The sequence below is a fragment of the Ursus americanus genome, chromosome 14, assembly GCF_024610735.1.
Source record: "Ursus americanus isolate L20-20 chromosome 14, mUrsAme1.1.p, whole genome shotgun sequence".
In the NCBI taxonomy this organism is placed as follows: domain Eukaryota; kingdom Metazoa; phylum Chordata; class Mammalia; order Carnivora; family Ursidae; genus Ursus; species Ursus americanus.
Window position 1 is genome coordinate 47,661,581 of NC_142140.1, and position 27,533 is coordinate 47,689,113.

The following is a 27,533-nucleotide window of genomic DNA, read 5'->3' on the forward strand; positions in this document are numbered from 1 at the left end:
CATACAACTCCTCTATGCATCAGACAGTACACTTCAGTTTTTTTTATTATTATGTTATGTTAGTCACCATATAGTACATCCTTAGTTTTTGATGTAAAGTTCCATGATTCATTACTTGCGTATAACACCCAGTGCACCATGCGATACGTGCCCTCCTTACTACCCATCACCAGCCTATCCCATTCCCCCACTGGCTCCCCTCTGAAGCCCTCAGTTTGTTTCTCAGAGTGCATTGTCTCTTGTGGTTCATGCCCCCTTCTATTTACCCCCCTTTCATTCTTCCCTTCCTTCTCCTACCGATCTCCCTGCTATTTCTTATATTCCACAAATGAGGGAAAACTTATGAAGTTGTCTTTCTCTGTACACTTCATTTAAAAAAAAATTTATCAAAGTGTACTTGATGCACAAAGTTACAGTAGTTTCTGGTGTGCAAATTAGTGGTTCAACCAGCAACACAGTGTTATGCTGTGCTCACCACGAATGTCAAGCTGTATACTTTAAACAGGTGCAGCTCACTGTATATAATTAGACTTCGGTGATACAGTTGAAAGACAAAGTGTAGAGGAGCATGGCTGAGGGCGGGACCTGCAGCACTGGTAGAGCTGATTCACAGCAAACAGGGATGGAAGATATCTCTCCTAACAAGAATGAAATCAGTGTCTATTGGGATATGTAACCAATGAAATTAAATTAAGGCAATTCACATTTGGAATGTCTGCTCTCAATCAGTATCTGGTACTGATTTTCTATTCAAAGGACCCTTTCCCAAAGAATAAAAAAAGCCCAATGTGAATAGAAGGAAGGAAATCATAAAAAAGAAATGTTTTGTGTAGTAACAAAATGGATGTTTTGAAATTCTGCATCATCCTATTTATGGTCATCCTGACACTGAGGATATCCCTGCTCAATCTGTTTGTTCCAATTTGTCTTTCCCTGTAGACACCCCTGGGAGAGACATAATTGCTGATCCCTATCTGCCAGGGGTTGTGGGAGGCTTCCAGGACAGGGAGCTGAATCACAGAATAAGAGCAGGAGACCACTTGAGAAACACAAGAACACCTTTCTAGAGTAACTGCCTGACATTCAGCTTTTGATTTCTGAGGCATGCATCTCTAAGGCAGTCAGGTGGAATAAACACACTGTCCTGTGTGAACAGAGAAGCACTCAGGCTGGCCCCCCACCCCCATGAATTACCTCTTCAAAAAGCCTTTGGTAAACCTCCATAGGGAGACAGGACTGGCCCTGCTTTTCCCATTCAGCACGCAAATTCTAACCATATAAAAATCTCCCATAAATTGTGAACCCACAAACCCTTAGCACTCTGGCCATGGACCCTACTAAAGGTTGATTCCTCAGTGGCACTCTCTCCTCTCCAAAACTCTCTCTCTCCCTTTGAGACTGCGTTGAATGGCCTTTGGGATCCCCTGTGCACTCCAGGACCCCAGGAATAAACCTGGTTTTATTAGGGTTCTCTGATGGTGCTGCTGAGGCCTGTCTTGCAGTCACAGTAAGAACCCAAGGGCTGATGCAGCCACAGCAGAGGCTCTGGTCAGGGAAGCATCTCTGGGAATGTCCACAGCACAGGGGTGAAGGGGGTGCCCAGCTTTCCTAGCCTGAACATCCCTGTCCGGAGCCTGAGACTTAGAACAATGTTAGAGTCCACATTCTCAGGAAGAGGAGTGATAGTAGTGATGTAAAAACACTTAAAGACTCAAGGTGAAAACTATGGATTTGTATTTTCATCTACAAAATCTTATGTGAAGGGCTTAGTGGCCAACTGTAGTTTCTTCCACATGAAGAATATAATCATGATTATTCTTGGGAAATCTAGGGAAAATTTACATAACATAGTAAAAGCCATTTGAAATAAAATTATTTTTAAGAAATCCTACTTGCCCCATGTAAGATAGAGAAATTTCCAGGCATTTGAGAACCAAGTTTGGGGAAAAAAGTTAGGAATGTATGAAAATGGACAAAGAGGAAAGCAGTCTGGGTATCAGAGCAGACACTTAGTAAAATGAGTTACTTAAATGTATGGAGAAGTTGAACTCAAACAAATGGAAATTCCAGAAAATATATAGAAGGAGCAACTTCTGTTTCCACAGCCTGATCAGTTAATGGTAGTTCCTGGCTCTGAGGCTGTGAGCCCTGCAAACATGGGCAAGTCTTCATTCCCTGGATGATGGGCCCTTATATCACTGGAAACCTAATGACCTTTTCAGAGCCCTCTTTATGTCTGTGTTCCTCAGGCTGTAGATGAAGGGGTTCAGCATGGGGGTGACCACCGTGTACATCACCGAGGCCACAGCACTTGTGTGGGAGCTCTGGGGAGCAGCAGAGCTAAGGTACACTCCCAGGACTGTGCAATAAAATAAGGAGACAATGGAGAGGTGAGATGCACAGGTGGAAAATGCTTTATACTTGCCCTGAGCTGATGATATTTTATGTATGGAGGAAACTATCTTAGAGTAAGAGTAAATGATTCCAGCCAGGGGAGCACCACCCAGTAGTACAATTCCAAAAGTCATCAACATATCATTAAGAAAGGTATCAGAACAGGCATGCCCGATGACCTGATTGATTTCACAGAAAAAGTGGGGGATTTCCACCTCTGAACAGAAGGACAGATGCAACACCATTAAGCTTTGTAACAAGGAATTGAGAACACTGATGACCCAGGACACCAGAACCAGCAGTCCACAGAGCCAGGAGTTCATGATGACCGTGTAGTGCAGGGGCTGACAGATGGCCACAAAGCGGTCATAGGCCATCACAGTCAGGAGAAAGTCATCGCAGTCTCCAAAGATTATGAAGAAGTACATCTGGGTGATGCAGCCTGCATAGGTTATGACTTTCCTCTGAGTCTGGATGTTCCACAGCAACTTGGGGACAGTGGTGGAGGTGAAACAGATGTCTACAAAGGACAGGTTGGCCAGGAAGAAGTACATGGGGGTGTGGAGGTGGGAGTCTGAGCTGATGGCCATGATGATGAGAAGGTTTCCACACACAGTGATCAGGTACATGGAGAGGAAAAGAGCAAATATGAGAGACTGCACTTCTGGATCCTCAGAAAATCCCAGAAGAAACTTTGAAATTCCTGTATCATTGTCTGTTTCCATGTGGTGGAGATGACTACAAGGAAAGAAAAAAAAAAAGAGTGTAAAATTTTTCAAGTAATTGTGCTTCATTTATTTACTTATTACTCTGTTTTTTCATGTTTTTATGTTTTTCTTTAAATGTCAGTTAGTTAACCTAAGTGTCATATTTGTTTCAAGTGAACAGTGTAGTGATTCAACTTCAATACAACACCTGGTGCTCATCACAAGTGCCCTCCTTAATCCCCATCCCCCATTTCATCCATCCCCCTCCACCTCCCCTCTGATAACCAAGAGGGTGTTCCATGTAGTTCAGTGTCTGTTTCATGGCTTGTCTCTTTTTCTCTCTTTTTTCCCCTGCATTTATTTGTTTTGTTTCTTATATTCCATGTACGACTGAAATCGTATGTCACATGTCTTTCTCTGACTGACTTATTTCACTTAGCATAATACTCTCTAGCTCCATCCATGTTATTGCAAATGGCAAGATTTCATTTCATTTTATTAATAATATCCGATATACATCAATCTCCCACACCTTCTTTATCCATTCATCTGTTGACTGACACTTGAGCTGTTTCCAAGTTTGGCTATTGTAGATAATGCTGCTAAAAACTTTCTGTGTGTGTATCTTTCTGATTTAATATTTTTGTGTTCTTTGGGTAAATACCTAGCAGTGCAATTCCTGGATCATAGGGCAGTTCTTTTTTTTTTTTTTTTTTTTTTGTCTTTTTGAGAATCTACATACTGTTTTCCAGATGGTTGCCCCAGTTTGCATTCCCACAAACAGGGCAAGTGTGTTCCCCTTTCTCCACATCCTCACCAACAACTGTTGTTTCTTGTGTTGTTGATTTTAGCTATTCTGACAGGTGTGAGGTGATACTGCATTATAGTCTTGATTAGGGCAAATGGGCATTATTAGCAGAGTGACATGCTATAATTTATATTTTCTTATCAAGAAAGAAATATACATACTTTTACTGATGTTATCCTGTTTAAGGGAAGTGACCTTACATCTCTGATTAAGAATTCCTCTCTCTTTAGCCCTTTCCCTAAGAGGGCAGGTATTACAGTTTGAAAGAAAAATGCTTTCCTGCATTTGAGGAATATATGTTGAGTACTGACATATTCTAGACAAGGAACATAGGGTTCTGAGATACAAAGTCCATACATCTTTTGGGTAAATCCCTAGTAGTGCATTTGCTGGGTTATAGGGTAGCTCTATTTTTAACGTTTTGTGCAACGTCCATACTATTTTCCAGAGTTGTACTAGTTTACATTCCCACCAGCAATGCAAGAGGGTCCCCTTTCTCCACATCCTCGAAAATACCTGTTTTTTCCTGTGTTTTCATTTTAGCCATTCTGACTGGTGTGAGTTGAAATCTCATTGTAGTTTTGATGTGTATTTCCCTGATGTTGAGTGATGTTGAGCATCTTTTCATGTGTCTGTTGGCCATCTGGATGTTTTCTTTGGAAAAATGTCTATGCATACCTTCTGCCTATTTCTTAACTGGTTTATTTTGGGGGGGTGTTGAGTTTGGTAAGTTCTTTATAGATTTCAGATTCTAATTCTTGATGAGATATGTCACTTGCAAATGTCTTCTCCCATGCTGTAGGTTGCACTACTAGATATTTACCAAAAGTATGGAAAACTACACATTTGAAGGGGTCCTTGCACCTTGATGTTTTCAGCAGCAATATTAAAAATAACCAAGCTATAGAGAGAGCCCAAATGTCCACCGAATGATGAATGGATAAAAAATCAGGTATACATACACAAACATACCTATATATAATGGAATATTACTCGGCCATCAAAAGGAATGAAATTTTCTCATTTACAATGATCTGGATGGAGCTAGAGTATATTATGCAAAGTGAGATAAGTCAGCCAGAGAAAGACCATTACCATATGATTTCACTCATGTGTGAATTTTAAGAAACTACACAAATGAACATAGTGGGAGAAAAACAATAAGGCAAACCAGGAAATAGTCTCTTTACTATAGAGAACAAACCGAGGAGATAGGTGGTTAGGGGGATGGGTGAATTAGATGATGGGGATTAAGGAGGGCACTTGTAGTGATGAGCACCCAGGGTTCATGAAGGCATTGAATCACTAAATTCTACACCTGAATTAATATTTCACTGTATGTTAACTAACTGGAATTTAAATAAAAACATGACCTAACCCAAGCAGGAGAAGAGAAATAATAAAGATTAGAGCAGAGATAAATGAAATAGAAACCACTGAGGGCTTCAGAGGGGAGGGGGGTGGGGGACTGGGATAGGCCAGTGATGGGATTAAGGAGAACACATATTGCGTGGAACACTGGGTGTTATATGCAAATAATGAATCATGGAACATTACATCAAAAACTAGTGATATACTTTATGGTAACTAACATATTAAAAAATTATTAATAAAAAAAGAAAAAGAAACTAGAAAATCAGTAGAACAGATCAAAGAAACTAGAAGCTGGTTCTATGAAAGAATTTATAAGATCAATAATCCACTGGCTAGACTTGTCCCAAAGAAAAGGGAAAGGACCCAAATTAATAAAGTCATGAATGCAGGGGAAGAGATCATGACTAACACCACAGAAATAAAACAATTATTAGAATTTATTACCAGCAATTATATGCCAACAAAGTAAGCAAACTAGGAGAAATGGTCACATTCCTAGAAAATTCTAAACTACCAAGACTGAAACAGGAAGAAGTAGACAATCTGAACAGACCAATAACCACGAACAAATTGGAACAGTCATCCAAAATCTCCAAAACACAGGAGTCCAGGTCATGATGGCTTCCTAGGGGAATTCTACCAAACATGTAAGGAAGAAACAATGTCTGTTCTACTGAAGCTGTTTCAAAAATAGAAATGGAAGGAAAACTTCCAAACTCGTTCTATGAGGCCAGCATTACCCTGATCCCAAAACCAAACAACGAACCCATCAAAAAGGAGAATTACAGGCCAATATCCCTGATGAACATGGATGCCAAAATGCTCATTAAGATTCTACTCAATAGGATATAACCATACATTAAAAGGATTATTAACCATGACCAGGTGGGATTTATTCCTGGAATGCATGGAGAGTTCAACATCCATAAATCAATCAACATGATAGAGCACATCAATAAAAGAAAACACAAGAACCATATGATCCTCTCGGTCAATGCAGAGAAAGCATTTGAGAACATCTTTTCCTGATTAAAACTCTTCAAAGGGGGCACCTGGGTGGCTCAGTCGTTAAGCGTCTGCCTTTTGCTCAGGGCATGATCCCGGCATTCTGGGATCGAGCCCTGCATCAGGCTCCTCCGCTGGGAGCCTGCTTCTTCTTCTCCCACTCCTCCTGCTCATGTTCCCTCTCTCGCTGACTGTCTCTCTCTCTCTGTCAAATAAATAAATAACATCTTAAAAAAATAAAACTCTTCAAAGTACAGGGATAAAGGGAACACACTACAATATCATAAATGTCATCTATGAAAAGCCCAAAGGGAATATCATTCTAAATGGGGAATAAATGAGAGATTTTCATTTAAGATCAGGAACAGTACAAGGAGGCCCACTCTCACTATAATTGTTCAATGTAGTACTAGAAGTCCTAGCTTCAGCAATCAGAGAACAAAAATAATTAAAAAGGCATTCAAATTGGCAAAGAAGAGGTCAAACTCTCTGTTTTTAGCTGATGACATGATACTTTATGTGGAAAACCTTAACGATTCCACCCCAAGTTATTTGAACTCATACAGCAATCAGCAACGTGGCAGGATATGAAATCAACACAGAGAAATCAGTTGCTTTCCTATACATTAACAATGTAACTGAAGAAAAAGAAATTCAGTAATTGATTCCATTTACAATAGCTCCCAAAACTATAAGATACCTCGGAATAAACCTAACCAAAGAGGTAAATGATCTCTACTCTAGAAACCACAGAATACTTATGAAAGAAATGGAGGAAGACACAAAGAGATGGAAAAATATTCTAGACTCATAGATTGGAAGAATAAACCTTTTTAAAAACGTCTATGCTGGGGGGCCTGGGTTGCTCAGTCGTTAAGCGTCTGCCTCCGGCTCAGGGCATGATCCCGGCGTTCTGGGATCAAGCCCCACATCAGGCTCCTCTGCTGGGAGCCTGCTTCTTCTTCTTCTCCCACTCCCCCTACTTGTGTTCCCTCTCTTGCTGGCTGTCTCGCTCTCTCTCTGTTAAATAATTAAATAAAATTGTTAAAAAAACAAAAACAGTCTATGCTGCCCAGAGCAATCTACACATTCAATGCCATCCCTAACAAAATACCAATTACATTTTTCACAGAGCTGGAACAAATAATCCTAACATTTGTATGGAACCAGAAAAGACCTCAAATTGACAGGGGAATGTAGAAAACCAAAGCTGGGGGGCATCACGATGCCTGACTTCAAGTTACATTACAAAGCTGTGATCATCCAGACAGCCTTTTTTATTATTTATTTTTTTTTTATTTTTTATTGGCACAAAAACAGACACATAGATCAATGGAACAGAATAGAGAACCCAGAAATGGATCCTCAACTCTATGGTCAACTAATCTTCAAGAAAGCAGGAGAGAACATCCAATGGAAAAACAGCAGTTTCTTTAATAAATGGTACTGGGAAAACAGTACATCCACATCCAGTAGAATGAAGCTAGACTATTTTCTTACACCATATACCATGATAAACTCAAAATGGATCAAAGTCCTTTATGTGAGACAGGAATCCAACAAAATCCTAGAGGAGAACATAGGCAATAATCTCTTTGACCTTGGCCTCAGCAACTTCATTCAAGACAGGTCTCTAATGGCAAGGGAAAGAAATTCAAATATGAGCTTTTGGGACTTCATCAAGATAAAATGCTTCTGCACTGCAAGGAAACAGTCAACAAAACTAAGGCAACCCACGGAATGGGAGAAGATATTTGCAAATGACACTACAGACAAAGCACTGGTATCCAAGATCTACAAAGATCTTCTCAAACTTACCACCCATAAAACAAATAATCCAGTTGAGAAATGGGCAGAAGACATGAAGAGACACTTTTTTAAAGAAGACATACAAATGCCTAACAGAGACATGAAAAAATGTTCAACGTCACTAGCCATTATGGAAATACAAATCAAAACCACAGTGAGCCACCATCTTACACCAGTTCGAATGGCTAAACTTAACAAGACAGGAACCAACAAATGTTGGTGAAGTTGTGGAGAAAGGGGATCCCTCTTACACTGTTGGTGGGAATGCCAGTTGGTACAGCCACTTTGGAAGGCAGTGTGGAGGTTTCTCAGATGTTAAAAATAGAGCTACCCAAAGACACATTGATTGAGCTACCAGGTAATTACCCCAAAGATACAGATGTAGTGAAAGAAGGGGCACGAGAACCCCAATGATCGTAGCAGCATTGTCCACAATAGCCAAACTGTCGAACGAACTGAGATGTCCTTCAACAGACGAATGGATAAAGAAGATGTGTTTCATATATACAAAGGGATATTACTCATCCGTCAGAAAGGGTGAATACCCCTCATTTGCATTGACATGGATGGAACCGGAGGGGATTATGTTAAGTGAAATAAGTGAAGCAGAGAAAGACAATTATCAAATGATTTCACTCCTATGTGGAACATGAGGAATAGAATGGAGGACCACAGGGGAAGGGAGGGAAAACGGAATGAGAAGAATCAGAGCGAAGACAAACCATGAAAGACTCTGGACTCTGGGAAACAAACTGAGGGTTACAGAAGTGAGGGTGTGGGGGGATGGGGTGACGGGGTGATGGGTAATAACGTAGGTGCCTGTTGTGATGAGCACTGGGCTTTATATGCAACTAATGAATTGTTGAACACCACATTGAAAACTAATGATGTACTATATGCTGGCTAAGTGAATATAATTTTAAAAATGAAAAAAAAAAACAAGAAATAAGCTAAAAAATAAAAGTAAATAAATAGATAAATAAAAACATGAAAAAATAAGTCCATAAAATCCAATGACAGAGAATAATATATATAAAAAATAAAAATCATATACTGTGTCAGATGGTGAGAGGAGATACGAATGAAAAAAGTCTGTATAAAAACGAATGGATTGGGAGTTTTAATAAGTTTGATAAACTAAGTTTTAATAGGAGTTCAGGAAGACCTGCCAAGAAGGTGACATTTTAACAGAGGTTCCAGAAAGACTGAGCAGGAAGCAGGAGGATATCTGGGGGAGGTGTGTGCCCTGCAGGGAAAGCAGAGCAAAGGCCCTGCAGAAGGCACTTACTGCAGATCTGCAGATCTCAACATGCAGTCAGTGCAGTGAGGGAATGAGCAAGAGGGAGAGAGGAGAGGTGATGGCAGAGAATGTTGAGGACCGAGGTGGCTTTCCTGCCACTGATGGGACTTCATGACACAGAGAGTCCTTCCTTCACGTGGTGTTCTTTGCATCTTATTAATTGTGTTCCAAGGTATTCTGTGAATAGAGATGGATCCCTTCCTTATTTCCATCTGTTGGTGAACATTCTGGCATGTAAGGATCACATATTGGAGTATATGAACTTGGGTACCATTGCCCTGAGGTCTTCTCATGCCCCACAACACACACACACACACACACACACACACACACACACACACACACACACACACACACACACACTATGGTCTCCAGGCACTGCATTACACTGCGCTTTTCTAGCCCGACAATATTGTTGAAAGAAATGGAGCAAGGCAAGCTGTCAACATCAGATTATCTTCACCCTGAGGACTGTGGAACTAATATTTAAATTCTAGTTAGTAAGCTTCCCATGGACATGGAAACATGGGCTCCATTTTAATACAATCACCTTGTGTCCTATATTTAAAGAAACACACACACACACACACACACACACACACACACACACACACACAGTTCCAAAACACAGAGAGGAAGAAAATGGGCACAAGAGGCAAAAGAGATCTCATAAGCTCAGGCAGTGCCTGAGAGATTGTGATGAGCAGAGAGCTTCCTTGGTTCTGGCAGCATTCCAGCCCCAGTGAACATCTCCTGATGTGCAGAATAATTAAGAAAGCAGAAAACAAACAAGAATGGAGTGATGTTTTAATGCTGTCAAGACATTTTACTGATTGAATATCCCTCTAGTTAAATGAGCAAAGGGAATAAACCTGCAATTTACAACAGAAAATACACAATCTATGGCAATATATGGGGATTATTGTTCTTTAAAAAATTTTAAATGATTTTATTTATTTATTTATTTATTTATTTATTTATTTATTTGGGAGAGAGACAGTGAGTGAGTGAGAGAAAGATAGAGCGAGCTCCAGAGAACACCCGTGCGGGGGTGGGGAGAGGGAGAGGGATAAACAGGTTCCCAAATGAGAGGTAGCCTGACATGGGGATGGATCCCAGGACCCTGGGATTAGGATCTGGGTTGAAGGCAGATGCTTAACACACGGAGCCATGCAGTCACCCCAAGGGGATTTTTAAAGATGAAATAATAAAAGACTTTTCCAAATGATTTTAAGTGCTAAACTTTTGGAATCAGAAAACGAGGTTTTGAACCTCAGATCTACCACATATAAGATGTTTGAACTTGGGAGAGACAAGCAATCCATTTCAAATGTGACTATCCTTAGGCAGATAGTGAGGATAGCAGCACCCATCCTCCTGGGGTGGCAGACTGGGGTCATCACTACATGTAAGAAGCTTACAGCACAGTTCCTGCCTGTGAGTAAATGAGTTATTTCCACGAGTGAACAGATTTGGCTGAGTTTTCTTTTCTTTTCACAAATGCTTCCACTGTATACACACCTCTCGGTAATGAAGTACTATAAAGTAAAGCTAGTTAGCATACTCCTTTTTGCATATAAAACACAATTTTTTTATGTGAATACTCCTTGAGAGAAGGTGCTGAGAACTGCATGTCTCAGGAACTGCTGTTGCAAGGGAACAGCTACCTGCATGGGTCTGGGGCTTTCTATAAATACAGAATATGTCAAAAACCACCACATCCTAAAAAGCTAACCACACATGCCTCTCAGCCCAATACTCTGTTTTCCTTCTCCCCTTGGCTGCAAACTCCTTGTATATGTTCTAATTTTACTGGAACCACTTTAGGTCCTCCAGTTCCTTCCCCCGTCTCATCCAACTGGTCTTCTATTCCCACCATGTATCATCAACAATGATGCCTGTATTGCTGAGACCATTGGACATTTCTCTTTTGAACACATCACATAAATAAATTATAAATGCGTCTACTTCATCTCAGGTGACCTCAGGTAAAAGTTCTCAGGTTCCATTCTCTCTGACCCTTTCCTGAAATTCCTGCTGAGCTCTCAGACTCACCTGGTGAGGTCTCTAAGGTGAAAGTCTCCCTGTGGATGTGCTGATTCCTCCCTGGATGGTTGTTGATGGAGATTGAACCTCTGTTTCCAGACAGGGCAGCAGAAAGCAGTGAAGCATGGGTCCCCCAGACAGACTTAGGAACACAAAAGCAACAACCATGTCCTGGCCAGTCCAAGGGTCCACAATGACGTTGTGAAGCAGAGGAGATATTTATAGCTCCCTGTGTCTGCTCACTAGGCACTGTTTCCATTGTTACTCCCACCTCAGAGCACTTCATTCCCTGTGGGTCACTGATCTGGACAGAAAGGAACATGTTCTTGCTGTTACTCTGTTCCAGGGAGACCAGAGTAGAAGTCAGGTGACTGCAGGTTGTATTCCTCATTCTCCTGAACTTGCCTGCCTTCCAGAGGTCTAACCTCCTTGCACATCTCCTTAACCTTGAGATGATATTGAATTTATTTTGTTTATTGTTTACTTTATCATTTATACCTTTGGGGTGATGTTAATAAACAAGCCATGTGTTCCTCTTTGTGTGTGCTTTGGGGAGAACAGTCTAAGTACTCAGGCTAGAGTCCGAAATAAATTTGCGTGATTCTTCGAAGCGAGGTCCCGTGAGTTGACACCAAATATACCCGTGAATACATCTTAATAGCACAGTGATGTCCCCAGAATTTTTCCGCATCTTAACCTACAGAATCTGTGCATATGTCTTGTGTCATGACAAGGGAGAAGTAAGGTTGCCAATGGTATCAACATTGCCAGTCAGCTGACACTCGGGTAATGTTATTCTGATTATCCAGGTGGGCTCAATAGGTCACAGGGGTCCTCCACCTGTGGAAGGGGGAGGCAGAAGACTTGGAGTCACAGAGAGATTTCGAGGTGCTATGTTGCTGGCCTTGATGATAAAGGGAGGGCACATGGGTCAGGGAGTACAGGTGGCTCTAAAGCTGGAATAGGCAAGAAAACCTATTCTCCCCAGACCTTCAGAATGAACTCTTTCTGCAGGGACAGTGATTTTAGCCCAGGGGGACTTATTTCAGTCTTCTGGCTTCCAGAACTATCAGAAAATAAATGATTTGTTTTAAGGAACAGCATGGCCATTTGTTGCAACCACAGTAAAAATCTAATCCAAATATTAATCCAATACACTTTGTTAAAGGGAAATGAATTCACCCTTGGACCTTGTTCATTTTTATTCTCTTGGATAAGGATATTCAGTATTGAAATCCTAATTCTAGTAGACAAATCTGAAGTCACTTTGGAGCTGCTCAGCTCCAATAGCTGGTACAGAAACTCTCCCGTGCCATGAGCCGAGCTGACATACAGACACTAAGGTAGAAAAACTGAATCCTTAAGGCGATTTGTTCTATCTTAAATCTTGGTGTCCACATTTTTACATCCTTTTACTGTTACACACCAATCTAAATATACATTCTTTTCATTCTCATCCTCTCCCCCTTTCTCTCATGTTTTCTTGTGAATTGAAAGATGGCCTAATAATGAGTCCAAGAGTGTGCATATGATAGCCCATGTTTACTTCAAAGAAAAATGTGTATAAACACACACACACACACACACATACACACATCACACCCCTCACTTTGAACATTTTTGTAGGGATCTACAAAATATGACCACACCTTTGTTTATTAGCCACATTATCTCTTTGAAATTAGTTTTATTATCCTATGTTATCTTCAGAAATTAGAAAACTGAGACTCAGGGGCATTAAATTTTAATAAGTTACATAACCAAGTAGTTAAAGCTTATTGTGCACATTCTGGAATTATATAGAAACAGAATCATTCAGAATGTCCTCCTAAATTTCACACAACTCCTCTATGCATCAGACTGTACACTTCAGATTTTTTATTATTATGTAATGTTAGTCACCGTATAGCACATCCTTAGTTATTGATGTAAAGTTCCATGATTCATTACTTGCGTATAACTCCCAGTGCACCATGCAATACGTGCCCTCCTTACTACCCATCAGCAGCCTATCCCATTCCCCTACCCCCCTCCCCTCTGAAACCCTCAGGTTGTTTCCCAGAGTCCTTAGTCACTCTTGGTTCATTCCCTCTTCTGTTTACCCCCCCATTCATTCTTAACTTCCTTCTCCTATCGATCTCCCTGCTATTTCTTATGCTCCACAAATGAGGGAAACCATATGATAATTGTCTTTCTCTGTACACTTCATTTAAAAATATTTTTTTATCAAAGTGTAGTTGACACACAAAGTTACAGTAGTTTCTGGTGTGCAAATTAGTGGTTCAACCAACAACACCTTATGTTATGCTGTGCTCACCACGAATGTCAAGCTGTATACTTTACACAGGTAACCAAGAGGGTGTTCTCTGTAGTTAAGAGCCTATTTCTTGGCTTGTCTCTTTTTCTCTCTTTTTTCCCCTGGGTTTATTTGTTTTGTTTCTTCAATTACACATATGCCTGAAGTCATATGTCACTTGTCTTTCTCTGACTGACTGATTTCACTTAGCATAATACTCTGTAGCTCCATCCGTGTTATTGCAAATGGCAAGATTTCATTTCATTTTATGAATAATATCCCATATACACCAATCTCCCACATCTTCTTTAACCATTCACCTGTTGAGTGACACCTGGGCTGTTTCCATAGTTTGCTTATTGTAGATAATGCTGCTAAAAACTTTCTGTATGTGTATCCTTCTGAATTAATATTTTTGTGTTCTTTGGGTAAGTACCTAGCAGTGCAATTCCTGGATCATAGGGTAGATCTTTTTTTTTTTCTTTTCATTTTTCTTTTTGAGGAAACTGCCTACTGTTTTCCAGATGGCTGCACCAGTTTGCATTCCTACCAACAGGGCAAGAATGTTCCCCTTTCTCCACATCCTCACCAACAACTGTTGTTTCTTGAGTTGTTGATTTTAGCTATTATGACAGGTGTGAGGTGATATCTCATTACAGTTTTGATTAGGGGCAAATGGGCATTATTACAGAGTGACATGCTATAATTTATATTTTCTTTTTTTTAAAAGAGTTTATTTATTTATTCGACAGAGATAGAGACAGCCAGCGAGAGAGGGAACACAAGCAGGGGGAGTGGGAGAGGAAGAAGCAGGCTCATAGCGGAGGAGCCTGATGTGGGGCTCGATCCCACAAGGCCTGGATCACGCCCTGAGCTGAAGGCAGATGCTTAACCGCTGTGCCACCCAGGCGCCCCTATAATTTATATTTTCTTATTGAGAAAGAAATATATACATATTTTTGTGTAGATCTGATCCCATTTAAGGGAAGTGACCTGACATCTCTGATTAGGAATTCCTGTCCCTTCAGCCGTTTCCCTAAGAAAGCAGGTATTACAGTTTGAAAGAGAAATGCTTTCCTGTATTTGAGCAATGTACATTGAGTTTGTTGTCTTCTAGACAAAGACCATAGTGTTCTGAGATACAAAAATCCATACATCTTTTGGGTAAATCCCTAGTAGTGCATTTGCTGGATTGTAGGGTAGCTCCATTTTTAATGTTTTGTGCAAGTCCATACTATTTTCCAGAGTGGTCGTACTAGTTTACATTCCCACCAGCAATGCAAGAGGATCCCCTTTCTCCACATCCTCGAAAATACCTGTTTTTTCCTGTGTTTTAATTTTAGCCATTCTGACTGGTGTGAGTTGATATGTCATTGTAGTTTTGATGTGTGTTTCCCTGATGTTGAGTGATGTTGAGCATCTTTTCATATGTCTGTTGGCCATCTGGATGTTTTCTTTGGAAAAATGTCTATTCATACCTTCTGCCCATTTCTTAATTGGTTTATTTTTTTGTAGGGGGTGCTGAGTTTGATAAGTTCTTTATAGATTTTGGACACTAATTCTTGATGAGATATGTCATTTGCAAATATGATCTCCCATGCTGTAGGTTGCACTACTAGATATTTACCAAAAGTATAGAAAAGTACGAATTTGAAGGGGTCCTTGCACCTTGATGTTTTCAGCAGCAATATCAAAATTAACCAAGCTATAGAGAGAGCCCAAATGTCCACCGAATGATGAATGGATAAAAAACCTGTATATATACACATACATACCTATGTACAATGAAATATTACTCGGCCATCAAAAGGAATGAAATTTTCTCATTTACAATGATCTGGATGGAGCTAGAGTATATTATGCAAAGTGAGATAAGTCAGCCAGATAATGACCATTACCATATGATTTCACTCATGTGTGAATTTTAAGAAACTAAACAAACAAACAAAGCGGGAGAAAAACAATAAGGCAAACCAGGAAATAGTCTCTTTACTATAGAGAACAAACCGAGGAGATAGGTGGTTAGGGGGATGGGTGAATTAGATGATGGGGATTAAGGAGGGCACTTGTAGTGATGAGCACCCAGGGTTCATGAAGGCATTGAATCACTAAATTCTACACCTGAATTAATATTTCACTGTATGTTAACTAACTGGAATTTAAATAAAAACATGACCTAACCCAAGCAGGAGAAGAGAAATAATAAAGATTAGAGCAGAGATAAATGAAATAGAAACCACTGAGGGCTTCAGAGGGGAGGGGGGTGGGGGACTGGGATAGGCCAGTGATGGGATTAAGGAGAACACATATTGCGTGGAACACTGGGTGTTATATGCAAATAATGAATCATGGAACATTACATCAAAAACTAGTGATATACTTTATGGTAACTAACATATTAAAAAATTATTAATAAAAAAAGAAAAAGAAACTAGAAAATCAGTAGAACAGATCAAAGAAACTAGAAGCTGGTTCTATGAAAGAATTTATAAGATCAATAATCCACTGGCTAGACTTGTCCCAAAGAAAAGGGAAAGGACCCAAATTAATAAAGTCATGAATGCAGGGGAAGAGATCATGACTAACACCACAGAAATAAAACAATTATTAGAATTTATTACCAGCAATTATATGCCAACAAAGTAAGCAAACTAGGAGAAATGGTCACATTCCTAGAAAATTCTAAACTACCAAGACTGAAACAGGAAGAAGTAGACAATCTGAACAGACCAATAACCACGAACAAATTGGAACAGTCATCCAAAATCTCCAAAACACAGGAGTCCAGGTCATGATGGCTTCCTAGGGGAATTCTACCAAACATGTAAGGAAGAAACAATGTCTGTTCTACTGAAGCTGTTTCAAAAATAGAAATGGAAGGAAAACTTCCAAACTCGTTCTATGAGGCCAGCATTACCCTGATCCCAAAACCAAACAACGAACCCATCAAAAAGGAGAATTACAGGCCAATATCCCTGATGAACATGGATGCCAAATTGCTCAATAAGATTCTACTCAATAGGATCCAACAATACATTAAAAGGATTATTCACCATGACCAGGTGGTATTTATTCCTGGAATGCATGGAGGGTTCAACATCCATAAATCAATAAACATGACAGAGCACATCAATAAAAGAAAACACAAGAACCATATGATCCTCTCGGTCGATGCAGAGAAAGCATTTGACAGCATCTTTTCCTGATTAAAACTCTTCAAAGGGGGTACCTGGATGGCTCGTTCGTTAAGAGTCTGCCTTCAGCTCAGAGCATGATCCCGGCATCCTGGTATCGAGCCCCGCATCAGGCTCCTCATCTGGGAGCCTGCTTCTTCGTCTCCCACTCCCCCTGCTTGTGTTGGCTCTTTTGCTGGCTGTCTCTTTCTCTGTCAGATAAATAAATAAATTCTTTAAAAAAAATAAAACTCTTCAAAGTACAGGGATAGACGGAACATACTACAATATCATAAAAGCCATCTCTGAAAAGCCCAAAGCAAATATCATTCTCAATGGGGAAAAAAATGAGAGCTTTTCACTTAAGATTAGGAACACCAGAAGGATGCCCAGTCTCACCATTATTGTTCAACATAGTACTAGAAGTCCTAGCCTCAGCACTCAGACAACAAAAATAATTAAAAGGCATTCAAATTGGCAAAGAAGTGGTCCAACTCTCTCTCTTTAGTAGATGACATGATACTTTACGTGGAAAACTCAAAAGATTCCACCCCAAGTTATTAGAACTCATACAACAATCAGCAACGTGGCAGGATAGGAAATCAACACAGAGAAATTAGTTGCTTTTCTATGTGTTAACAATGTAACTGAAGAAAGAGAAAGAAATTCAGGAATCGATTTTATTTACAAAAGCTCCCAAAACTATAAGATACCTAGGAATAAACCTAACCAAAGAGGTAAAGGATCTTTACTCTAGAAACCACACTTATGAGAGAAATGGAGGAAGACACAAAGAGACGGAATAATATTCCAGGCTCATGGATTGGATGAAAAAACATTGTTAAAACGTCTATGCTGCCCAGAGCAATCTACACATTCAATGCCATCCCTATCAAAATACAAATTACATTTTTCACAGAGCTGGAACAAATAATCCTAACATTTGTATGGAACCAGAATAGACCCCAAATTGCCAGGGGAGTGTTGAAAAAGAAAACCAAAACTGGGGGGCATCACAATGCCTGACTTCAAGCTCTATTACAAAGCCACAGTCATCAAGACAATATGGTATTGGCACAAAAACAGACACATAGATCAATGGAACAGAATAGAGATCTGAGATATGGACCCTCAACTCTATGGTCAACTAATCTTCAACAACACAGGAAAAAACATCCAATGGAAAAAAGACAGTCTCTTCAATAAATGGTGCTGGGAAAATTGGACAGCCACATGCAGGAGAATGAAACTGGACCATTCTCTTACACCAAACACAAAGATAAACTCAAAATGGATAAAAGGCCTTAGTGTGAGACAGGAATCCATCAAAATCCTAGAGGAGAACATAGGTAGTAACCTCATCGACATAGGCCTCAGCAACTTCATTCAAGACATGTCTCTAAGGCAAGGGAAACAAATGCAAAAATGATCTTTTGGGACTTCATGAAGATAAAATGCTTCTGCACCGCAAGGAAACAGTCAACAAAACTAAGGCAACCCATGGAATGGGAGAAGATATTTGCAAATGACAGTACAGATAAGAGACTGGTATCCAAGATCTACAAAGATCTTCTCAAACTCACCACCCACAAATCAAATAATCCAGTTGAGAAATGGGCAGAAGATATGAAGAGACACTTCTTCAAAGAAGACATACAAATGCCTAACAGGGACATGAAAAAATGTTCAACGTCACTAGCCATTATGGAAATACAAATCAAAACCACAATGAGCCACCATCTTACACCAGTTAGAATGGCTAAACTTGACAAGACAGGGAACAACAAATGTTGGTGAGGTTGTGGAGAAAGGGGAACCCTCTTACACTGTTGTGGGAATGCCAGTTGGTACAGCCACTCTGGAAAACGGTATGGAGGTTCCTCAAGATGTTAAAAATAGAGCTACCACATGACACATTGATTGCACTACCAGGTATTTACCCCAAAGATACAGATGTAGTGAAATAAGGGACACATGAACCCCAATGTTCATAGCAGCAATGTCCCTAATAGCCATACGGTGGAAGGAGCTGAGTTGCCCTGGATAAAGAAGATGTGGTCCATATATAGAATGGAATATTACTCAGCCATCAGAAAGGATGAATACCCACCATTTGCATCTACCTGGATGGGACTGGAGGGGATTATCCTAAGTGAAATAAGTCAAGCAGATAAGGACAATTATCATAGGGTTTCACTCTTATGTGGAACATAAGAAATAGAGCAGATGACCTCAGGGGAAGGGAGGGAAAACGGAATGAGATGAATCAGAGGGGAGACAAACCATGAAAGACTCTGGACTCTGGGAAACAAACTGAGGGTTACAGAAGTGAGGGTGTGCGGGGATGTGGTGACGGGGTGATGGTTAATAACGAGGGCACCTGTTGTGAGGAGCACTGGGTTTTATATGCAACTAATGAATTGTTGAACACTACATTGAAAACTAAAGATGTACTATATGCTGGCTAAGTGAATATAATTTAAAAAACGAAAAAAAAAATAAAAGCAAAAAATAAGATAAAAAATAAAAATAAGTAGATAAGTAAAAACATGAAGAAAAGTAAGTACATACAATCCAATGACAGAGAAAGAATATATATAAAACATAAAAATCATATACTGTGTCAGATGGTGAGAGGAGACAGGAATGAAAAAAGTCTGTATAAAAACGAATGGATTGGGAGTTTTAATAAGTTTTATAAGCTAAGTTTTAATAGAAGTTCAGGAAGACCTGCCAAGAAGGTGACATTTTAACAGAGGTTCCAGAAAGACTGAGCAGGAGGCAGGAGGATATCTGGGGGAGGTGGTTGCCCTGTAGGGAAAGCAGAGCAAAGGCCCTGCAGAAGGCACTTACTGCAGATCTGCAGATCTCAACATGCAGTCAGTGCAGTGAGGGAATGAGCAAGAGGAAGAGAGATGAGAGGTGGTGGCAGAGAACGTTGAGGACCGAGGTGGCTTTCCTGCTACTGATGGGACTTGAAGACACAAGGAGTCCTTCCTTCATGTGGTGTTCTTTGCATCTTATTAATTGTGTTCCAAGGTATTCTGTGAATAGAGATGGATCCCTTCCTTATTTCCATGTTTGGTTAACATTCTGGCATTTAAGGGTCACATACTGGAGCATATGAACTTGCATACCATTGCCCTGAGGACTGCTCATGCCCCACAACACACACACACACACACACACACACACACACACACACACACACACACACACACTATGGTCTCCAGGCACTGCATTACACTGCGCTTTTCTAGCCCGACAATATTGTTGAAAGAAATGGAGCAAGGCAAGCTGTCAACATCAGATTATCTTCACCCTGAGGACTGTGGAACTAATATTTAAATTCTAGTTAGTAAGCTTCCCATGGACATGGAAACATGGGCTCCATTTTAATACAATCACCTTGTGTCCTATATTTAAAGAAACACACACACACACACACACACACACACACACACAGTTCCAAAACACAGAGAGGAAGGAAATGGGCACAAGAGGCAAAAGAGATCTCATAAGCTCAGGCAGTGCCTGAGAGATTGTGATGAGCAGAGAGCTTCCTTGGTTCTGGCAGCATTCCAGCCCCAGTGCACATCCCCTGATGCCCAGAATAATTAAGAAAGCAGAAAACAAACAAGAATGAAGTGCTATTTTTATGCTGTCAAGACATTTTTTCTGATTGAATATCCCTCTAGGAAAATGTGCAAAGGGAATAAACCTGCAATTTAAAACAGAAAATACACAATCTATGGCAATATATGGGGATTTTTGTTCTTTAAAAATTTTTTAATGATTTTATTTATTTATTTGAGAGAGAGACAGTGAGCGAGAGAGAGAGAGAGAGAGAGAGAGAGAGAGATAGTGTGAGCTCCAGAGAACACCAGTGTGGGGGTGGGGAGAGGGAGAGGGAGAAACAGGCTCCCAAATGAGCAGGTAGCCTGACATGGGGCTGGATCCCAGGACCCTGGGATCACAATCTGGGCTGAATGCAGATGCTTAACACACGGAGCCATGCAGTCACCCCAAGGGGATTTTTAAAGATGAAATAATAAAAGACTTTTCCAAATGATTTTAAGTGCTAAACTTTTGGAATCAGAAAACGAGGTTTTGAACCTCAGATCTACCACATATAAGATGTTTGAACTTAAGATGGAGAGACAAGCAATCCATTCCAAATGTGACTATCCTTAGGCAGATTGTGGGGATAGCAGCACCCATCCTCCTGGGGTGGCAGACTGGGGTCATCACTACATGTAAGAAGCTTACAGCACAGTTCCTGCCTGTGAGTAAATGAGTTATTTTCACTAGTGAACAGATTTGGCTGAGTTTTCTCTTCTTTTCACAAATGCCTCCATTGTATACACACCTCTTGGTAATGAGGTACTATAAAGTGAAGCTAGTTAGCATACCCCTTTTTGCATATAAAACACAATTTTTTTATGTGAATACTCCTTGAGAGAAGGTGCTGAGAACTGCATGTCTCAGGAACTGCTGTTGCAAGGGAACAGCTACCTGCATGGGTCTGGGGTTTTCTATAAATACAGAATATGTCGAAAACCACCACATCTTAAAAAGTTCACCACACATGCCTCTCAGCCCAATACTCTGTTTTCCTGTTCCCCTTAGCTGCAAACTCCTTGAATATGTTCTAATTTCACTGGAACCACTTTAGGTCCTCCAGTTCCTTCCCCCGTCTTATCCAACTGGTCTTCCATTCCCACCATGTATCATCAATAATGATGCCTGTATTGCTGAGTCCGAAGGACACTTCACTTTTGAACACATCACAGAAATTAATTATAAATGCATCTACTTCGTCTCAGGTGACCTCAGGTAAAAGTTCCCAGTTTCCATTCTCTCTGATCCTTTCCTGAAATTCTTGCTGAGCTCTCAGACTCACCTGGTGGGTCTCTAAGATGAAAGTCTCCGTGTGGAGGTCCCAATTCCTCCCTTGGTGGTTGATGATGGAGACTGGAGCTCTGTTCCCAGACAGGGCAGCAGGAAGCAGTGAAGCATGGGTCCCCCAGCCAGACTTAGGAACACAAAAATATTTACAACCATGTCCCGGCCAGTCCAAGGATTCACATGCTGAAGTTCTGAAGCAGAGGAGATATTACAGCTCCCCGTGTCTGCTCACTAGGTGCTGTTTCCATTGTTACTCCCACCACAGAGCACTTCATTCCCCGTGGGCCACTGGTCCGGACAGAAAGGAAACTTTTCCTGCTGAGTCTCTGTTCCTGGGAGACCAGAGTAGAAGTCAGGTGAATCCAGTTTTGTATTCCTCATTCTCATGAACTTGCCTGCCTTCCAGAGGTCTAACCTCCTTGCACATCTCCTTAACCTTGAGATTATATTGAATTTATTTTGTTGATTGTTTACTTTATCATTTATAGCTTTGGGGTGATGTTAATAAATAATCCATGTGGGGCGCCTGGGTGGCTCAGTCAGTCACGTTTCTGCCTTCAGCTCAGGTCATGATCTCAGGGTCCTGGGATCCAGTCCCACATTGGGCTGCTTGCTCAGCAGAGAGCCTGCTTCTCCCTCTCCCTCTACCTGGCAATCCCCCTGCTTGTGCTCTCTCTCTCTCTGACAAATAAATAGATAAAATCTTTTAAAAAATAAATAAATAAGCCATGTGATCCTCTTCAAGTGCGGTTTGGAGAGAAAAGTCTAAGTACTCTCCTTAGAGTCTGAAATAAATTCTGTGTGTGATTCTTCAAAGTGAGGGCCCCTGAGCTGACATCAAAAACACCTCTGAGAAAGCCTTTAGTAGACAGAATAACATTGACATAATATTTCCACATCTTAATCTACAGAATCTGTGGATATGTCTTGTGTCATGGCAAGGGAGAAGTAAGTTATAAATGGTATTAACATTGCTAGTCAGCTGACTCTAGGAAAAAAGTTATTCTGATTATCCAGATGGGCTCAGTAAACCACAAGGGTCCTCCAACTGTGGAAGGGGGAGGCAGAAAACTTGGAGTCAAGAGAGATCTCGAGATGCCCTGTTGCTGGCTTTGAAGATAAACGGAGGGCACATGAGGCAGGGAGTACAGGTGGCTCTAAAGCCAGAATAGGCAAAAAAACCTATTCTCCCCAGACCTCCAGAATGAACTCTTCCCTGCAGACAGTGATTTTAGCCCAGGAAGACCTATTTCTGTCTTCTGACTTCCAGAACTATCAGAAAATAAATTGATTTGTTTTAAAGCAGCAGCCTGGTCATATGTTACAACCACAATAAAAATCTGAATGAGACATTTATCCAATAGCACTTTGCTCAAGGCAAATTAAATTCAGCGTTGGATCTTATTCATTTATATTCTCTTGAATAAAGATATTTGGTGTTGAAATCTGAAGTCACTTTGGAGTTGTTCAACCCCAAAAGCTGTACAGAAAATCTCCCATACCATGTGCCGTACTGACCGTGCAGGCACGAAGGTAGAAATATCGAATCATTAAGGCCACTTGTTCTATCTTAAAGTTCGGGCCCAAATTTTTACATAATTTTACTTTTTAACAAATCTTTTTTTTTAATAATAATATTTTTTATATTATGTTAGTCACCATACAGTACCTCCCTGGTTTTTGATGTAAAGTTCCATGATTCATTAGTTCTGTATTACACCCAGTGCACCATGCAATACTTGCCCTCCTTACTACCCATCACCAGCCTATCCCATTCCCCCACCCCCCTCCCCTCTGAAGCCCTCAGTTTGTTTCTCAGAGTCCATAGTCTCTCATGGTTTACCTGTCTTGACAACAATTTAGGCTCAAGCCAATTTCACAGTGTTTTGATAAACAGAAGTTTGTTAACACATTTTAAACATGAACAGAGGCTTTCTGATGTTGATTTTCTTTTACATCACTACCTTTCACTCCTCTTCCTGAGAATGTAGACTCTAAACTTATTCTGTTTACATCTCAGGCTCCCGACAGGGATCTTCAGGCTAGGAAAGCCTGGGCACCCCCTGCACCCCTGTGCTTGTGGACATTCCCACAGATGCTTCCTGACCAGAGCCTCTGCTGTGGCTGCACCAGCCCTTGGGTTCTTACTGTGAACTGCAAGACAGGCCTCAGCAGCACCCATCAGAGACTCTAACAAAACCAGTTTATTACTCACAGGTCCTCACGGGCAGAGCCAGAAATGTCTAGGGGCGCAGAGTCTCAGAGCAAGAGAGAGACAGCCTACAACTGGGGCCCTGCCCTTATTGGGGTCCATGGGCAGAGTGGCTAGTGGTTTGCTGGTTCACTCTTTATTGACAAGTTTAAAACTTAAGAGTGATATTCTGGCATGAAAAAGAAAAGCAGGATCACTCATGTGTCAGTATTGGGGTGACGCAGGGCTTTCTGAAGAGGTACTACATGGCTGGGGCCGCCTCAGTGCTTCTCTGGTAATTGTGTCACACACCTGACAGTGTGTTTATTCAATATGGTTGTCCTTGAAATGATTGCCTCAGAAATCAAAAGTGTTTTATTCATTTCAGGGTTACAATAGAATGATTCAACAATTCTATAAATTTCTCAGTATTCATGAAGATAAATATACTCATTTTTAAAAAAGATTTTATTTATTTATTTGACAGAGAGAGAGAGAGAGAAAGTATAAGTAGGGAGAGAGAGGCAGGGGCAGAGGGAGAAGCAGACTCTCCACTAAGCAGGGAGCCTAAGCCGGGCTCCATCCTATGACCCTGGGGTCATGACCCGAGCTGAAAGCAGATGCTTAAGGACTCAGCCACCCAGACGCACCAGCATAGTCCTTTTTTAAAAAGTTTTTATTTAAATTCCAGTTAGTTAACATATAGTGAAATATTAGTTTCAGATGTACAATTTAGAGATTCGACATTTGCCTACGTTACCCTGTGGTCATCACAGCAAGTACACTCCTCAATCCCATTGACCTCTTTCATCCACCTCTTATTTCATTTTATTTTTAAATGGCTCCATGACCAGTGCAAAGCCCAACAAGGGACTTGAACTCACCACCCTGAGATCAAGACCTGAGCTGAGATCAAGAGTCTTATGCTCAACTGACTGAGCCACTCAGGTGCCCCTTAACGATTTTTAAGTGCACAGCTCAGCGGGATGAAATACATTCCCATTGTCATGAGTTGACACCACCATCCATCTCCAGAACTCTTTTCACCTGGTGAACCTGAAGCTCTACACCTGAAAATATATTTTTTAATTATCAAAATATTTTATCATTTTGGAAGAAACAACAGCTCTTAATTTTTCTTAGAGCACTGAACTCTTAACTGTTTTGGCAAAAGTTTCAGGGAAGCCAAAACTGTAGTCCTCATGGTTTGATGTCAAAGGAATACAGTTCCTCCCCTCTTGAAGGGAAAATTAGCAATCATCAGTGCTGTGTCCCACCATGAGTCAATATTTTCAAGACCCAAGAAGCCTAGTAAAGAAAGCCCCTTCGCTCTTAGATCTGGAGAAATGTTGAACTCAGGGCTGGGGTAAGCTGCTAAGAGTTTAGGTCTGTGGGAGGCAGGTGATTTCAGGGAAGAGTAATAAGCGCATTAACCTGACTCATAAGCTGGTCTCTTGGGAACAGGAAACTAGGAAAGAAATTCCTATCTGGGCAGACCAATGTCCCATGAGGGATGATGTGCACAGGGGTTGGAGAAACAGGAGGGAAATATACCTAAGAAGCAGCTAGTGAGCTATAAATATCTCTTCTGCTGTTGTCCATCAGCAGGTATAAACTTGGGCTGAGTGGGACATGGGTATTTCTTCTGGAGTCCTAGGTCTGGTTAGGAGACTCCTGCTGCATCATTTGAGAATAGAGCTTCAGTGTCCATCATAAGCCATCGAAGGAGGAACTCGGACTTCCACACAGAGACCCCCATGCAGGTGAGTCTGAAAACCCTGCAGGTACTGCAGGAAAGGGCCAGAAAGAATAGAAGGGTGAGAATATTTACCTGATGCTACCTGAGAGCCAGTCCAGCCCTGCCCAGCACCAGGACATCACTGTGGTTGTTGGCTTGCTTGACTAACTAATGAATGGATTTACGTATGGTCCTAAAATAAAAGTAAACATTGAAATCAGCCATGCAGGGGAGATCGTTGAGGATTAACTAGTGATGATGGAAGAGTGGCGATGGGTAGTAGAAAGTGGTCTTGTTAAAGTTGAACACCAGTCCAAGAAGCTTTGCGATTAGGGAGAATAGAGATGTAGGGTATTAGCTACGAGGGATATGCAGTCAAGGGACAGCATTCCTTTTATTCTTTTTAAGCCAGGGACAATTTGAGTGTGTTCTCATATTGATGAGAAAGATACAGATCAATGGATCATGAGACATACATTTCACAGTGTCCTTTTTTATGCTGGGCATTCCAATAATTTTTTTTTAAATAATAGGTGAAAGGGGATATACCAAAAAGGTTTACATTGCAATTATTTCCTTAATGGCCAGGATGAGTACACTTGTGGGTTTCTTAGGCGTTTGCTTTCTCTATTGAAAATTGTCAGTGCCATTTCTGTGCTTTTCTTTGGTGGGTTTCATGTCTTTATATACCTGATTTGGATTGCATTTTTTCAAACATAAGAATTGGAGTTTTTCCACCAACTTTGCTGTTCGACCTTTAGTTCCTTTTTGTATGCGTAGATGTATTAGAGGGTAGTAAGAAAGTGAATACATTTTGTGTGCTCAAACCTATCATTCGGTCATATGTTCCTCCCCTCTATTGCATGTTTAAGTGTAGAAAGTTCTTCTGCATCATTTGAAGTAATAAATCACCTTTTATACATATTTCTAACCTGTGTTCACATTTCTATTATTCCCTATTCTACCTTTTGGACTTCTGTGATTAGATCTATTTCTGAATGTCACGTCACCTGCAGCCGTCATTTGGAAGATATTCTTCTTTATTATTTGACTAACATTCACCTTTTCTTCCTAAACAAATATGAACTAATATATCTTTATATAATATGAAATTATAACTTTAGATAATGCTTCCTACCCACTTTTTAAAGTACTTTTGACTATATTCTTTTATTTCTAAGTTTTTATTTTTTTTTAAAGTAATCTCTACCCCTACATGGGACTCGAACTCACAACCTCAAAATCTAGAGCCGCATGTTCTACCGTTGAGCCAGCCAGCCCCCTGTTTCCAAGTCTTTAGCACTTTAATCTTGAATTAGTGATCCACGTTGATGTCATTGTATTAACACTGTTTTATGCCTGTCTAGAAAGTTATTTTTAGATTGTCATTGTGTTTCAGACTGTTGTTTGAGATAGCTCCATGCCTAACCTAGTCTCACTCCTACTGCTATCCTTTGTTCCGAAAGCTCTTAGTTTCTTGTAAAACTTACGTTTCTATATTATGCACACAAAAATATTCATACACTTTTATACCAATTCTTGCACAGAAAGTTATGCTCATTGTAAATAGCCTTTAACTCTGGTACAGTCTTCTTTTTAATAGCTTGTCTCGCTCAGTAGCACCTTACGGTCTTGTCTGCATCAACCAGTAGAATGCTAATTCATTACTTCAGCGGTTGCATAGTATTTCAGGGTGTGGCTGATTCTTTTGCACTTTTGAAGATTTTTCATATTTTTTCTCATTAAATTGCTATTGTATCAATTACACAAAAATATTTCGAGAT

General features: G+C 40.5%; 1 protein-coding gene across 3 annotated transcripts; it reads right to left on the reverse strand.

Annotated features, from left to right (window-relative positions):
• Positions 1 to 1,711: 1,711 nt before the first annotated feature.
• Positions 1,712 to 22,256, reverse strand: LOC123796721 (olfactory receptor 7A17-like). 3 transcript variants are annotated; one of them, XM_087867207.1, is made up of 3 exons: positions 21,816 to 22,256; positions 16,969 to 17,124; positions 1,712 to 3,132 (listed from the first exon to the last, which is right to left on the reverse strand). In XM_087867207.1, exon 3 carries the CDS (start codon positions 3,117 to 3,119, stop codon positions 2,196 to 2,198), a length of 924 nt encoding a protein of 307 aa, XP_087723333.1. In that variant the 5' UTR covers positions 3,120 to 3,132; positions 16,969 to 17,124; positions 21,816 to 22,256; the 3' UTR covers positions 1,712 to 2,195. The 3 variants fall into 3 exon arrangements, with proteins under 3 accessions (XP_087723333.1, XP_045660180.2, XP_045660181.2); XM_045804224.2 differs by lacking the exon at positions 16,969 to 17,124; XM_045804225.2 differs by lacking the exons at positions 16,969 to 17,124; positions 21,816 to 22,256 and adding an exon at positions 11,453 to 11,894.
• Between the last annotated feature and the right edge of the window lie 5,277 nt (positions 22,257 to 27,533).